Below are 15,892 nucleotides of genomic sequence, written 5' to 3'. Positions count from 1 at the left end.
TCATCTTTTGGGGGTTAATATTGCCTTGTTTATGCAAGAAGACATTATTTAAAGAAGTATATTTCACCTGTTGAGACCCGTATTTTTAGAGTATAACTTTGTAACGTGTTTTAGTAGTCCTAAATGGAGATTGAAAGGCCCCGATGGAAAAACCCTTTAAGACCCCTGCAGTTTCTCTTTGGTGGAGAAAGATTGTTCATTTAGTCACTCAGTAAATATTTAGTGAGCTCATGCTTTGTGTTACGCACATTGCCGGGTGCTGGAGATAAAAAGGTGACCGAGACAGATGTGGCCCTTTGCCCTTCTCAGGGGAGAAAGGTAGGAAGCAAGTAAATGATCAAGGTGCTGTCCATTGAGTGGGTGCCGTGGAAGGAACTAGGGGAGCATCCTTGGGTGGGGTGGGGTACAGAGGAAGGGATGACTCTTCCGTAGGGTTGTCAGGAGAGGCCTTTCTGGGGAGGTGCCATTCAAGTTGGGCCTTTATTGTTTTGACATTACATTATCAGGTTCACGCAGGTCAGACTTTAATTTCATTTATGCTGGGTCTATTTAGGCCCATTTGCCCTGTTACATTGCTCTCAGAAAAAAAAAAAAAAAATACAAATAAGGGACTATTTATGTCTGGTCATGGAGCATCTATTGAGTAAGCACTAAAACGTAACAGTGCTATCGTGATAAAATCATAAATGATAAACTCTTGGCTCATTAGTAGTTTTGCTGGAATTAAGGTTTTGTACGTGGTGGTTGTTTTCCTACTGCAGACATGGAGCAGAGTAACCCTGCCTACACCATCAGTGCTGCGCTGTGCTATGCAACTCAGCTGGTCAACATTCTGTCTCATATACTTGATGTAAATCTTCCCAAAAAGCTGTGCAACAGGCAAGTAATTGAAGGTGGTAATGTCATCTTTATCATGGCTCTTTTGGGTTTCTATCTTGTCCATATTTATTCCAGTAAACCAAAAATAAGAATGTAAGTATTATCAAGACAAAGAAGGTCAGATTGAAATATTGAGATTAATTTCAAAAGCCTTATGTGCAGATTAGTTTCATTATCTTACAATTGTACATGAAGCCTTCGAGAAGATCACAGAGAATATAAAGGGGAGTACCAGGATGTTCAGAGGGTTTGCTGCAGATCCTCATGTGTTAAATTGTAGCTGTTGAATTCTTTGGTTTGTTGTTGTTGTTGTTGTTGTTGTTGTTGTTGTTGTTGTTGTTTTGAGACAGTCTCGCTCTGTCGCCCAGGCCAGAGTGCAGTGGCACAATCTCTGCTCACTGCAACCTCCCCCTCACAGTTTCAGGCAATCCTCCCACCTCAGCCTGTTGCGTAGCTGGGTTACAGGCACCCACCACCACGCCTGGCTAATGTTTGTATTTTTACGAGTGAGGGGTGTTTTGCCATGTTGGCCAGGCTGCTCTTGAACTCCTGACCTCAAGTGATCCGCCTGCCTTGGTCTCCCAAAGTGCTGGGATTACAGGTGAGCCACTGTGCCCTGCCCTGAATTCTTTTTGTTTGTTGTTGTTTTTTTCTTAACGAAAAACTCCCATGGTTTAAAATTCAAAACATTTATACAAAAACTAGCTGGGCGTGGTGGCCTGTGCCTGTAATCTCAGCAATTTGGAGGCTGAGGCAGGAGAATCCCTTGAACCTGGGAGCTGGAGGTTGCAGTGAGCCGAGATCACACCACTGCACTCCAGCCTGGGTGTCAGAGTGAGACTCTGTCTCAAAAGTAAATAAATAAAATTCAAAAAATTTAAAGATATACAGTCTACCCAGTTTGCACTACAACCTTCCTACTACCCTCCAGCTATCATTGCATTTCAAGCATATATAAACATATTATTACTGTCTTCTCCCACTTAAAAAAAATTCTTTTTAATTTTTTTTAAAAACTAAAAGTTTGCTTTCTTCTTTTTTCTTGAGACAGGGTCTCACTCTGTCGCCCAGGCTGGAGTGCAGTGGCGCTCTCTCAGCTCACTGCAACTTCCATCCCGCCCCAGGCCCAAGCGATCCTCGCACCTCAGCCTCCCGAGTAGCTGGGACTACAGCGCACGCTACCACACCTGGCTAATTTGTTTTGTATTTTTTTGTATGAGACAGGGTCTCCCTATGTTACCCAGGCTGGTCTTGAACTCCTGGGCTCAAGTGATCCGCCCTCCTCTGCCTCCCACAGTGCTGGGATTACAGGCATGAGCCACTGCACCCAGCCATCATCTTTCCCCTTTAAATAAACACAGATGGTAGTATGCTATACTGTGGTGTTATACACTGTGCTTTAAAAATTTTTAGTTATGTAACATTTATGAAGTACCTACTGTGTGCCAGCACTGGAGGATACATTGGTGACAAAAAAAAATAATCCCTGCCCTCTTGGAGCTCACATTTTCATGGAGGGCCCAGCATAAATAGTAAACAAATCAACAGCACGTCACATGGCAGTAAGTGCTGTGGAGAACATTAAAACAGGATGAGAGGGCCAGGTATGGTGGCTCATGCCTGCCTGTAATCCCAGCACTTTGGGAAGCTGAGGCAGGAGGATCACTTAAGCTCAGGAGTTCGAGACCAGCCTGGGAAACATAGTGAGACCTTGTTGCTACTAAAAATAAAAAAAAAATTAGCTGGGTGTGGTGACACACACCTGTAGTCCCAGCTACTCGGGAGGCTGAGGTGGGAGGATCACTTGAGCCCAGGAGATTGAGGCTACAGGCTGTAGTGAGCTGTGATCACGCCAGTGCACCCCAGCCTGGGTGACAGAGTGAGACCCTGCCTAAAAAACAAAAAAGGTAAGAGAAAGAGAATGTAGTGAGAGAGGGGCTTGCTGCGTTTGAGTGGGCAGGTGTGTGGTCATAGGGGAACTGAGGGAGGGAGGGAGTAAGCAGGCTGTGTGGACCCCTAAGGAAAGAGGCTGTGGGCAAAAAGAATGGCAGCTGCAAAGTCCTGGATAGAATAACGAGGGCAGAGAAGAAGATGGGGTGCAAATCTTGTGGGCCTCATAGGGCTGTTGTAAGCCTCTGACTGCCATTCTGCATAAAGCAGATGACAGTTGTATAGTTTACCTTTCTGTACAGGTGTCAAGATCTTACCAGTCTGCTGTTGATGCTTCAAGAAATAATCTTGTACATTTTTCATTTCATTAGTGTGCAGATATTTGTGTAGAATAAATGTCCTGAAGTGGAATTGCTTGGTCAAAGGGTATGTGCCTTCGTAATGTGTATAGGTGCAGTGTAATTGTTCTCTGAGGGGAATGGTGTTTTCTTAAAAAGTCCTTAAGTGCAATTTACTAAGGAGTCAAAGGGCACAGAGTATGTGCTATACCTAATTGTACTGTAAATGGAAATCTTAACATACAATTTTCTCAAAAAAATACAACTTTATAAATTGTATATTTGTTTTACAGTGAATTTTGTGGCGAAAATCTAAGCAAGCAGAAATTTACTCGAGCAGTGAAGAAACTGAATGCAAATATTCTTTACCTTTGTTTTTCTCAGGTATGAAAAATAGGTTGTGAACTAATTTTTACTTCGTTAAATAATTGAAAATATTAACCAATTCTTTTTTTTTTTTTAGCATGTAAATTTAGATCAGTTACAACCACTGCATACCCTCAGGAATCTAATGTACCTGGTCAGCCCGAGCTCTGAACACCTAGGCAGGTAAGAAGGTATTTGTTGCTTTTCTCTAAGTGTTTTTGTGACTCATGTTAGAGGAATGGTATATTGGCATAGTAGAGTCGTGTTCCCTAATCCCAAACTCCTCAAACTGGACAAAAATTGCGGAGTCCCATACAGAAAGAAACAAAGGTAATTATATTTGAACTTTTATGAGTTTTTTTCTGTAAACATGTCTTAGAAAAAATTAATATCAATCATTTTTAATACCTGAAGCACAGTCGAAGAACCCAAGTGTTGCTGGAGTGGTGCCTTTTTGTGCTCTCCCTGAAGTCCAAAGGCCATGTCTTTGGATCTGCATCTATTTTTTTTTTTTTTTTTTTTTTTTGAGACGGAGTCTCGCTCTGTCGCCCAGGCTGGAGTGCAGTGGCCGGATCTCAGCTCACTGCAAGCTCCGCCTCCTGGGTTCACGCCATTCTCCTGCCTCAGCCTCCGGAGTAGCTGGGACTACAGGCGCCCGCCACCTCACCCGGCTAGTTTTTTGTATTTTTTAGTAGAGACGGGGTTTCACCGGGTTAGCCAGGATGGTCTCGATCTCCTGACCTCGTGATCCGCCCGTCTCGGCCTCCCAAAGTGCTGGGATTACAGGCTTGAGCCACCGCGCCCGGCCGGATCTGCATCTATTTCTTCTCCAGCCCTTCCTGGGCATAGACCCCTTTATAAAAAAGCTGGGAACTCCCTAGCCCTACCTAGTGTCTGCCCTGTTTCCCGCACATTTTCTTTTGCTCCTGCTCACTCCTTGTCCATCGTAACAATTCACAGTTTTCTTTTTTTTTGAGACGGGGTTTCATCCTGTCACCCAGGCTAGAGTGCAGTGGTGCAATCTCAGCTCACTGCAACCTCCACCTCCCAGGTTCAAGCGATTCTTCTGCCTCAGCCTCCCGAGTAGCTGGGATTACAAGTGCGCACCACCATGCCTGATTAATTTTTGTATTTTTAGTAGAGACAGGGTTTTACCATGTTGGCCAGGCTGGTCTCAAACTCCTGACCTTGGGTGATCCACCCGCTTCGGCCTCCCAAAGTGCTAGGATTACAGACTTGAGCCGCCGTGCCCAGCTGCACAGTTTTCTTCTTATCACTGAGTCAATCTGATCACCATTTGTTGGCGACAAAAGGTACTAGAGGTGTAGGGGATGAACTGGTTTGAAATCAATTAGCTTAAAAACAGTTAAACAAAAAATACCAGCCAGGGCTGGTCTGTGACATCTTTTTATTCTCTCAGCCCACGAAAGCACGAGCCATACGAGGCTCAGCTTTCGTTCCATCCAGACACCCTCGTGCTGGGTGTTTGCCCTTTTTTCCTTGCTCTTAGCAGTCTGTCCGTACATTTCTGCAGAGATGGGATATGGTTATATATTTACACTTTTGAAAGAGAACTCAAGACAAATGGCGGGAAAGTTCTTTTGGGATTCCCTTCTGCATCATCCATCTACTGAAACCCAAGGCATTAGGGGAGGCCTTGTCCTCTGACGCGTGTGCCTGGCTTCCCCCACGCAGCAGTTAACTTTCGGTGATAATCTGCCTTTAACCATTGTCTTATGCTTCCTTCCCCTCTCCACTTCAGACAGTTAACATTTCTGGGACATAGACTCCTTTGTAAAAAGCTGTGAACTCGCCAGGAAACTGCACATATACTTAGAATGTTGTGCCATTTTACAGGGAGTTCACACCTCTCACCCCTGATCCCTCATTGGTTCATGAGCCATGGAAATGTGAACATTAGAAATCCATCCCAGTTTTGATGGTTGGTTTCTGTGAGTTTACTCACCATCCTCTCTGTACCTTACCTGTAACGGGCTCAAATTAGGAAATTTATCCTTATTAATAAGAGCTAATATTTATTGGTCCACTCTTTATTGACACAGGGCCAACCTCTTTACTTGCCTTGGATATTATTCCTACTTTATAGACAGGAGAAACTGAAGCTTAGTATGGTCAAGTAACTCATGGCCATGGTCACAGAGCCAGTGCAAGTGGTGGAGCCGGGGTCTCAGCACACACCTGGCTGCCTCCACAGTCACAGATACTCATGCAGTTAACCAGTGTTTATTATTTCATCACATTGACAGATTAAAGAAGAAAAACCATAAAATCGAGCTGATAGATGCTGAAGAGAATTAAATAAAATGCAGCTCCCATTAATAATTAGGGGGAAAAATTACTAGCCAAGTTAAAAGTAGATTATTACTAGTGGATATCTATCACAAACCTACAAGGAAAGTTATACTTAATGGCACGTTACTTACATAGATATTGATGTAATTTATGTAATAGATTACATAGGAAAAAATCAAGGATGCCTACTGTCAGTGCTGTGTTAACAGCTCTGGAGGCCTTGCCAAGGCAAAGCATTTTTAAAAAGAAGTGAGGTGTATTTATATTGGAAAGAAAGAAACTAAGTTGGGATTATTGTAGATGGTATAATTATTGAACTGGATTCCCAAGAGAACTAAGAAACTATTTGAAGTGATAGTTCAAACCAGGCGGGGTGGCTCACACCTATAATCCTAGCTACTTGGGAGGCTGAAGTGGGAGGATCACTTGAGCCCAGGAGTTCAAGACCAGCCTGGGCAACATAGTGAGACTCCATCTCTACAAAAAGTAAAAAAAAAAAAATTTAGCCAGGCACAGTAATGCATGCCTGTAGTCCCAGCTACTCTGGAGGCTGAGGTGGGAGGATCACCTGAGTTGAGGAGTTCCAGGCTTGTACCACTGCACTCCAACCTGGATGACAGAATGAAACCCTGTCTCTTCAAAAAGAAAAAGATAAACATACAAAAAAACAGTTGCTTTCTTGTGTGCCAACAGCAACCAGTTTGGAAATTTAATGGAAAAAGTATTCCTTTTATTGTAGCAGCAAAAACTGTAAATTCTATAGCAGTGATCTTAATAAAATATATGTAAAATGATTATAAAAATTATGAAGCTTATTTTTATTCCACATGTATTTTTTGAGTGGCTGCTACACACTATATGAGGAGTGGAGCTGAAAGAAAGCCATAGGCAGGGAAAATCCTTACGATTTTCCAGGATGAGAAGGCTCAGTGTTGCAAAAGGGCTACTTCTCAAAAGGAAGACTGATCGTATTTCATGGAGCTTTGACAAGCTGATTCTAAAGTTCAACTAGAAGTATAGTCTGCAAGGAAGTTTTGAAAACTAATGAGGGATGGAGTTGGTCCATTTAAAACGTAGCGTAAAGGTAATTAAAACAGAATGCTGTTAGCATGCAAATAGGTGGAGTGATTAGAGGAAGAGAATAGTCCCGAAACAGACTCTTATATATGTGGAAATATAATCTTATGATAGAGGAGGCGTTGAATCAGATAATGTTTCAATAGTGTTGGGCCAGTTGGGTATTCATATGGGGGGAAAGTTGAGTTCATACCACATTCTATATATAAAAATAAAATCCAGATGATATAAACAACCTTATTTTTAAAAAAATCTATAAAATAAGCCAAAGGACCGTGTTTTATAATGATAGGATGGTGAGAGAATTCCCAAGTAAGCCACAAAACCCAAAAACCATAAAGGAAAGGAGTTAGACATCTTCCTGTGTCAAAACTCTGAGTGTGTCTAGTGAAAGCTGCCATAAACAAAGTTAAAAGACGTCATAGATAGGTTTCGCAACCTCTATAACAGACAACAGATTAAAATCTAAACAACTTAAGTCTTTCAAATCAGCACAGGAAAGACCAACAACCTATTAGAGAAATAGACAAAAGATTAAAACATGCAGCTCACACAAAAGATGAAGGTAGTCAGTATTCAAAGGAAAAAAATCTTTAGGCTCAATCAAGAAGAACAAAAAAAAAAAAATGCAGCCAGGCACAGTGATACGTGCCTATAGTCCCAGCTACTTGGGAGGCTAAGGCAGGAGGATCACTTGAGCTCAGGAGTTGGAGGCTACAGTGAACTGTGATCACTTTTGTGAACAGCCACTGTACTTCAGCCTGGGCAACACAGTGAGACCCCCATCTCTTAAAAAAAATTAATAAAAAATTTTAAATGCAATTCAAAACAAGTTTCCATTTGCAACCATCAGTTTGACAAAAATAGGAAGGAGCAGTGAATCCAGTGTTGCTGGTCGTTGGGGGGGAAAAGGCACGCATACTGGAGGTGAATTTTTGAAGCGGATCTGAGGTTTTCTGTAGGCCTACTCTTGAGTCAGGTTTTCCATTTAGAATTGCACACACAATTAGGCTGTGAGTCACATCTAAGTTTATGGCCAGAGGACAGGAAGTAGAACTTCAAAAGTCCCCTTTTCCCACCTGCTTCATCAGAATCAAAGTGTAAAGAAGATTGTTCATGGAACCTGGGTGGGATTTCCTGTTTCTACTCAGACTGGCAGAACCGAGGATTCTATTCTGAAAAGATAAATTTTTTTTTTTTTTTGGAAACAAATTTAAACTTACAGAAAAATTACAAAAAAATAAAAATAGGGCCAGGCATGGTGGCTCATGCCTGTAATCCCAGCACTTTGGGAGGCTGAGGTGGGTGGATCACTTGAGGTCAGGAGTTTGAGACCAGCCTGGCCAACATGGGAAACTGCATCTCTACTAAAAGTACTAAAATTATCCGGGCGTGGTGGCGGGTGCCTGTCATTCCAGTTCCTTGGGAGGCTGAGGCAGGAAAATCGCTTGAACCCAGGAGGCGGAGGTTGCAGTGAGCTGAGATCATGCCACTACACTCTGGCCTGGGAAACAGAGTGAGACTCCATCTCAAAATTTAAAAAAAAATTAATAAAAATAAAAATAGTACAGACACATATACCCTTACCCAGATTCTATTAATATTTTGCCCATTGCTTATCCTCTGTGCAGTCTCTGTATCCATAAATGCACATACTCCCACATATTTGAAATAGGATATATTGTAAAAGTGACTTTTACAAAGCCAGAAAGATCCTTTTGTTGCCTTAATTGGTAGAATACCTCCCTGCAGCACCATGAGAAAATGAGTATTCCTGGTTCAGGGCCTTGGAAAAAAGATATCCATTATTCAGCTAAACTAAAAATTAGGAAACTATTTTATAATCTTTATTCCTTAAAGACATTAAGCAAAATAGGACGAATTATTTTGCTCACTGGTTATGTGGGCTGTGTCTCTAGCTTGGGGTCTGGCGGGCAGGTGATGTGTCTCTAATCTAGAAGTGGTGGGAGAGAGGCATTGGGTGGAGAAACATCGCAGGGGCCTCTGCCACGACCCTCCTCCTGCTCTGGGGGCAGAGATGTAGGTTGATCGTTGGAACCAAAATTGTTCCATACGGGCTCCTTGAGGAGTCTTCCGTTCAGTCGCTTTTCATTGTACTAAGCTGAGCACCTGCTCCATGCCAGGTGAGTTTCTCCACGCAGAGAACTGGAGTCCACCAGGAACTCTGCCTGAAGGAAATGCCATTTCCTCCTCTCTGTCCCTTCCGCCTGCCTCCTGGGAAAACTAAGACACCAGGATTAGAGAAGGCAGCATCAAAGAAGAAAACAGGCTGAGCCTTGGAGGGAAGAGGGAAGGAAGGAGCTGTGGTAAAAAGGAAGGAAGGAAGGGAGGGAGGGAGGAAGGAGCGAGCTATGGATAAAGCTGACTGGGGAAGAAAGGGAGGGAGAGAGGAAGAAAGGAGGGGAATGAGGAAGGGAGGGAGGGAGAAAGGAGGGAAAGAAGGGAGGGAGAAAGGGAAAGAAGGAAGGGAGGGAGGAAGGGAGGAGCAAGCTGTGGTAAAAAGCTGACTGGGGCCTTTGGGGGATCCTGGGGAAACCAAGAGACTTAGCCTGGCAGTCAGTTTGGAGGCCCCCTGGACTGCACAGCTGAACAGAACAGAATCAGAGCATCTTGGGTTTAGTACAGGAGGGAGCCCAGGCAAAGAATTTAAATGGTGAACATTTTTAGTGGGTGCGTGCCAGAAGGAGAGAGAGGCAGCTCTCCAGCAAGAGGAGGCAGGTGGGAAGTGGTGGTGATAAGGTGAGGACCTGGGCCAGAGTGACAAATTGAGAATGGAAAGGGGGCTTATTTAATAACAGGTAGCCCTGGTGACCTCAGACACAGAGCAGGATGGGGGAGAGGAGGAATCTCAGCCAGCTAAAATTTTGAGACTGGTTCAGATATCTGGGATGAACCTGAGGGTTTAGTAACCAGACGATATTTGGGAGTGGCGCTAGGAGAGGAATCTGAAAAGATGGCTTTAGAGTAGAACTGTTTGCCAAGGAAAAGAAAAAGGGGAGAAAAGAAATGAAGTGCAAGGAGAAATGTGAGGATACAGAAAAGAGTGCTCGGAGCTAAAAACTGTGCAGTGGCCATTAGTTTGCTGGCAGAGAAATTCAAGGGGCAGTAGGAGGTTCTACTCCCTTCACCCTTGCAAAATACTGACTTCTGGGCAGGGTGGGGCCTAGTAAACTTGGAAGCCCCCTAGTCTGAGGGGCTTTTTGTTTTGTTTGTTTGTTTGTTTGTTTGAGACAGAGTCCCGCTGTGTCGCCCAGGCTGGAGTGCAGTGGCGCAACCTCAGCTCACTGCAAGCTCCGCCTCTGGGGTTCACGCTGTTCTCCTGCCTCAGCCTCCCGAGTAGCTGGGACTACAGGCGCCTGCCAGCACGCCCGGCTAACTTTTTGTATTTTTAGTAGAGACGGGGTTTCACCATGTTAGCCAGGATGATCTCGACCTCCTGACCCTGTGATCCACCGGCCTCAGCCTCCCAAAGTGCTGGGATTACAGGCGTGAGCCACCACACCCATGAGCCACCGCGCCTGGCCTGATGGACTCTTTGAACATGTAAATCGCTCACTGGATACCAAGTGGGAAACCCCATGGCATATCTTCCAATGTAATCACTAAAGCCCTAAAAACAGTCCCTGGAGCATAAATGATAGCTATTATTACTACTTCACCCAGCTGGGAAGCACAGGTGTCTGGGAGGAATGAGGGCTGCTTGCTTCTGTAAAAAGTGAGTCAAAGGTGCAGACCTTGTGAGGTGTGTTGGAGGCCAGTACTAGCCGTTCATCATTGTGAAGGCTGTGAAGAATTTGGGACCATAGGCTGAAATGTCAGGCTGTACAACTCTAGACTCTCATTTCTGCCTGCTATTTATTTTGACCTCTCCTTTTGTTCCCCAAAGTTGTTATCAGTGAAACCCTTAAATGAACCAAGGCTTATCTTGGGGGCAGCAGCAGGGAGATAGTGGCACCTTGGTCCCACCCTGTAGCTGGTTGCAGGGCAGTTCCCTGGAAGGCAGTGGGTGGGGGTGGCTGCCTACAGGGAGGACATGCAGCCTGGTTGCCCTGGAGCCGGAGCTGAGGGGCATTTGAAAGGGAGGGAAAAAGAAGCAGAAAGGTGGCCGGGCCTGTTTTAATCCCAGCACTTTGGGAGGTGGAGGTGGGTGGATCACTTGAGATCAGGAGTTCAAGACCAGCCTGGCCAACATGGTGAAACCCCGTCTCTACTAAAACTACAAAAATTAGATGGGCGTGGTGGCTTACACCTGTAATCCCAGCTACTCAGGAGGTTGAGGCAGGAGAATCGCTTAAACCTGGGAGGTGGAGGCTGCAGTGAGTCGAGACTGTGCCACTACACTCCAGCCTGGGCAACAGAACAAGACTCTGTCTCAGTAAAAAAAGAAATGCAGAAAGACTTCTGAGGTTTGCTGACTCAGTTCCCTGTGCTGAGGTGCCAGCAAAGAGGATGAGGCCTAAGAAAGGGTAATAGGACTTGGCAGTGAGGGTGTCATTAGGGACCTTTGAGAAATAGAAATTGTTTTCTCCTGAAATATGGTGCAGAAATATACAACATTGCCTCTGAATGTATTCTAAACAGTTGTGCCTCATTCTGTGCTACAAATGTGTCCTAGAAAATTGTGGTGGTATTTTTAAACATGTACAGGAGGCCACTGAGTCGTCTTTGTATACCATTTATTACTTACTACACTAAATAATATCCAGAGTATACATCAAGTGGCTTTTTGTTAGAATTGTCTCATTGGAGTGCCCTGTATTTACTTCATAGACAGTGCAGTTCTTTACAACAGGAAGTCAGACTTAGGACCAACATGGGCCATCTCAGTGAAGAGGTTTTTTTCCTATGCAGGGTCATCACCAATTAAGTAGGTAGACTTGTGGGAAATTGTGGTATCATGATTTTATTTAAAACATGGATGGAGATTATTTGGGTAAAGGAAAACGCAATCATATGTCCACACGGAGCGCTGCACAGACTTGAGGAATGAATGCAGCATGCGGCACGCCTCATCCCCTCAGGTGGGCCTTCGGGAAGACGGCATGTTTTCTGGTGTTGAGAATGGCGGTTATCCTAAAGAGACCCTCATTGTCTGCACACAGGTCAGGGCCCTTTGAAGTACGAGCAGACCTTGAGGAGTCCATGGAATTTGTGGATCCCGGAGTTGCTGGAGAATCAGATGAGAGCGGAGACGAGCGCGTCAGCGATGAAGAAACCGACCTGGGCACAGACTGGGAGAACCTGCCTAGTCCCCGGTTTTGTGATATCCCGTCCCAGTCCGTGGAAGTCTCCCAGAGTCAGAGCACCCAGGCATCCCCACCCATCGCGAGCAGCAGTGCAGGTGGGATGATCTCCTCTGCAGCAGCCTCGGTGACCTCCTGGTTTAAAGCTTACACTGGACACCGTTAATGAGCATGGACCAAAACATGCCAAATCTGCATCAAGAAAGTTCTTCTCCCACTACACTCTAGTAAACATTATCTGTTTAAGTTAAGATAGTGCCTGGAACAAAGGTTAAAGTGTTTCTTTTTTTTTAAGCAGGGAGACAAACATTTCTATTTGTCAAGTAGCCTGTGATGGTGACCAATATGCTTATGATACTTAATAGAACAGGGGTTGAAGGTCTTTCTGCCCAGACCAGTGTTGGTGGAAGGAGGACCTGTGCGTGTGGCCAGTTCTGCCAAGGAAGCAATTGATTTGGGTTTCCTCTGGGCCCAGGCCACCAGGCCCACAGACCTGGGTCAGTGCGCTGGTCCTTGCGGTGCTGAGACTGTTCCTGACACTAAGTTTTAGGGGTTGGTTGAATCACAAGAGGTGATTCTTGATTATTAGGACATGAAAGATAAAAGCTCTTTAATAAAGAGTTTTTTTGCCATTGATTTTTTTGTACGGAGAAGCAGCAGGCAATGTGAAATGATTTCTTTATAATTTGGTCCTTTAATTTTGTTTGGGAGGGGTGAGTTACACGTATTGCATTCATGCTGCTCTGTCGTAGTTTGTCAGACATTTCTGTTTTTCTTTGCCCCACACACCAAAGAAAATTAAAGTCTTTTTCTTTAGGACCCACATCCATAAATGGAAGAAATCCTGGCTGCAATAATGTCCTAGAGAGTTTTTAACTATTTTCTTGTATTCTGAGGGGAATTAAGCCTATTCTTACCTAGTTGATTGAAGTCCTGCCATCTACACTATGAGCATTTTGAAATTGAACTTATCCTCTCTGGGTGAAAATAAGTCATGAAGGTCATTCCCTTATGTAAGCTCAGTGCCTGCCTGGGCACAGGGGAAAAGCCACTTAGTTCAGTGGCCTCTGGTCATTTTTGTGGTGTCCAGTTTCTTTCTGTGGGATTGAGTAGGTGGCAGGTGTTTTCAGGGGAAACCATCCTGCTTGTTTCCCTGAACTCTTTGTTGCTCTGAGAACACAGCTTTGCTCAGAAATGTAGTGCAGATCCTTACGGCTTGATGCTGCTCTGCTCTGTTCTGGGGAAAGCACAATATAAAGAATTTCTCAGCTGGGCACGGTGGCTCACGCCTGTAATCCCAGCACTTTGAGAGGCCGAGGTGGGCAGATCACCTGAGGTCAGGAGTTCAAGACCAGCCTGGCCAACATGGTGAAACCCCGTTTCTACTAAAAATACAAAAAATTACCAGGCGTGGTGGCGCACGCCTGTAATCTCAGCTACTTGGGAGGCTGCGGCAGAATCGCTTGAACCGGAAGGCAGAGGTTGCAGTGAGCCGAGATGGTGCCACTGCACTCCAGCTTGGGCAACGAGAGCGAAACTCCGTCTCAAAAGGATTTCCCTCACCAGGAGATCATTTTCAGGTCATGTGTCTTGTCATTCTTTTAGTGACAATCTTATAGGAAAACTATAATGAGAGAGGCATTATGTACAAATACGTAAGTAGTTTTTTATTTTTAATAACTGCAAAAAAAAAATCCTGTGTAACAACTACCCAAAGAAATCCTATGGAAGATTCCTAACAGGCATTAGTACCATGTCGTATGTGATTGGCATGATAGCACCTCATAAATCATTCAGAGGCTTGCCATGCCCCAGCTTCTTTTCTCATCATCACAATTATAGTTGATACTTTGCCTCCAAGTCCGAGGTGCTATGTAGCTTTTGCTAATGGTATATTTGGTGTTTGGTATAGTTTTGGGTAGAGTTGCAAAAGGGAGTTTATTTCTATCTGGTAGTCACAAATTCCTTGGCGCTATGAATTTTCCGTGAAAGGAAGAAGTAGGCTTTTCTTGTTGTGGGTGTTTTTGTTTGTTTGTTTGTTTTGGAGACAGAGTCTCGCTCAGCTGCCCAGGCTGGAGTGAGTGGTGCCATCTCGGCTCACTACAACCACCATTTCCTGGGTTCAAGCAATTCTCCCATCTCAACCTCCCGAGTCACTGGGATTATAGGCACCCGCCATTATGCCCGGCTAATTTTTGTATTTTAGTAGAGACGGGGTTTCACCATGTTGGCCAGGCTGGTCTTGAACTCCTGACTTCAGGTGATCCGCTTGCCTCGGCCTCCCAAAGTGCTAGGATTACAGACGTGAGCCACCATGCCCGGGCCCTTGTGGGTTCTTCGACACTGCTGGGATCTCTGTTTTAAGTGCTCAGCTTCATGATTGCTGGGCTTCCATTTTCCCATCCAGTTCTGGAGTTCATAGAGAGTGAAGATGGTGGATTTGAACAGATACCAAATAAACACGATCTTGTAAGAGTTGTCTAGCTACCTAAAACCCTCAGAAGAGCTTAGTCTCACCAGTTGTAAGAGTGGGATTTGGAGCTTGGTGGTGATTGACTTCAGTTGAGAGATACGCAATCGTAGTGGTTTTCTTAAGCCTCTTATGAAACCATGAACGTGAGATGAAGCTAAAGAATAGAATCCAGAGATCACAAACTCATCTAGAGTACTTCAACAAAATTTACAAATGTGGGAACTTTAGGGATAGGATATATTTTGTTGTTGTTAATATCAACTAGAGGCACTTTATGTAGGGTTAAGTGATCAAACCCTTTTGTGGTTTTGAACACCAACATACTGGCTTACACCTGCTGAAATATTTTGGGTTTCATTATTTTGCACTGGATCCACCCTGTAAATACTCTTAAGTATACATTTCAACCACTGTTTTTTTCTACTCTTTTTGCTGCTCATTAAAATCTTTCATGTAGGTGCCAGAACCATATGTAAACAGCTTTTTTAAAAATTGAAGCTGGTATTTTTTTTAAACAAAAAGCCATAGAACTGGGTCATGTTTTCCATTTTAAAATGATTTATTGAAACAAGGTAATACTAATAAAAACCCACAGGCACCAAACAGGCTGCTTAAAATGGCCTGTTAAAGACATTTTTTGATAATGGAATATAACTAAGAAAAGTTTTGCACATCTGTAAGGGGGGAAAACAGTGTATCACCATTGGGTAGAGTGGATGGGACTCATGTAAGGACTCACATCATTTGGGGAAGAGCATTCAGTGGCCTGCTGTTAGAGGACTGGTGTCCGAGGATCTCACAGTATCATACTGCAGGAATTCCCCATTGCTCTGCAACTTCTAAACCAGTTTGAGTCATACAAATGTTTTCTAAACTTTTATTGTATTACTGCAATAAATCTTTTAACTGTACTTTGCTAATGTGTATGTCTTTTTCAAACTCTTTTCATTTCCACTGCTACATTAAGGGTAGCAAGAATGAAATTGAACCCTTTACAAATTATAGAAGAAGTTTGTAGAATTTTTTTGCCAGGTAAGAAAAAACGTTAATATGTTTTTTAAAATTATGGATCATGGTGGTATTAATAATGATCTCTCCCAAGCTGAGAAGCTGGTTGCATACTTTCCCTAAAGACGTGTTTTTCTTTGGTCGCCATCATTTGTTGCATGTGACCTACAATGACCTGGTTTTGTGCAACAGACCCCCGGGAGAGGGGAGAGGGGGCCTCTAGGATGCCCACATGGAACCTGCCCAGACTTTCTTCAGGACAAGAGGAAAAGGGAAATGTTAGA

General features: G+C 44.0%; 1 protein-coding gene across 1 annotated transcript in view; it reads left to right on the top strand.

The window, feature by feature from the left end:
• ATG14 (autophagy related 14) overlaps positions 1–15,511 on the top strand; it is a 47,529-nt gene extending 32,018 nt beyond the window's left edge. Inside the window, exons 7-10 of the mRNA XM_005561325.4 lie at positions 762–879; positions 3,401–3,491; positions 3,571–3,656; positions 11,987–15,511. Of these exons, the coding sequence (XP_005561382.2) occupies positions 762–879; positions 3,401–3,491; positions 3,571–3,656; positions 11,987–12,293 (602 nt within the window). The 3' untranslated portion in view covers positions 12,294–15,511. The remainder of the gene's footprint in view (positions 1–761; positions 880–3,400; positions 3,492–3,570; positions 3,657–11,986) is intronic.
• The last annotated feature ends 381 nt before the right edge of the window (positions 15,512–15,892 follow it).

Source organism: Macaca fascicularis, chromosome 7 (genome assembly GCF_037993035.2).
Source record: "Macaca fascicularis isolate 582-1 chromosome 7, T2T-MFA8v1.1".
Lineage (NCBI taxonomy): Eukaryota > Metazoa > Chordata > Mammalia > Primates > Cercopithecidae > Macaca > Macaca fascicularis.
Note: the sequence above shows the minus strand (reverse complement) of the source record. Positions and strands in the feature narration are given on the sequence as shown.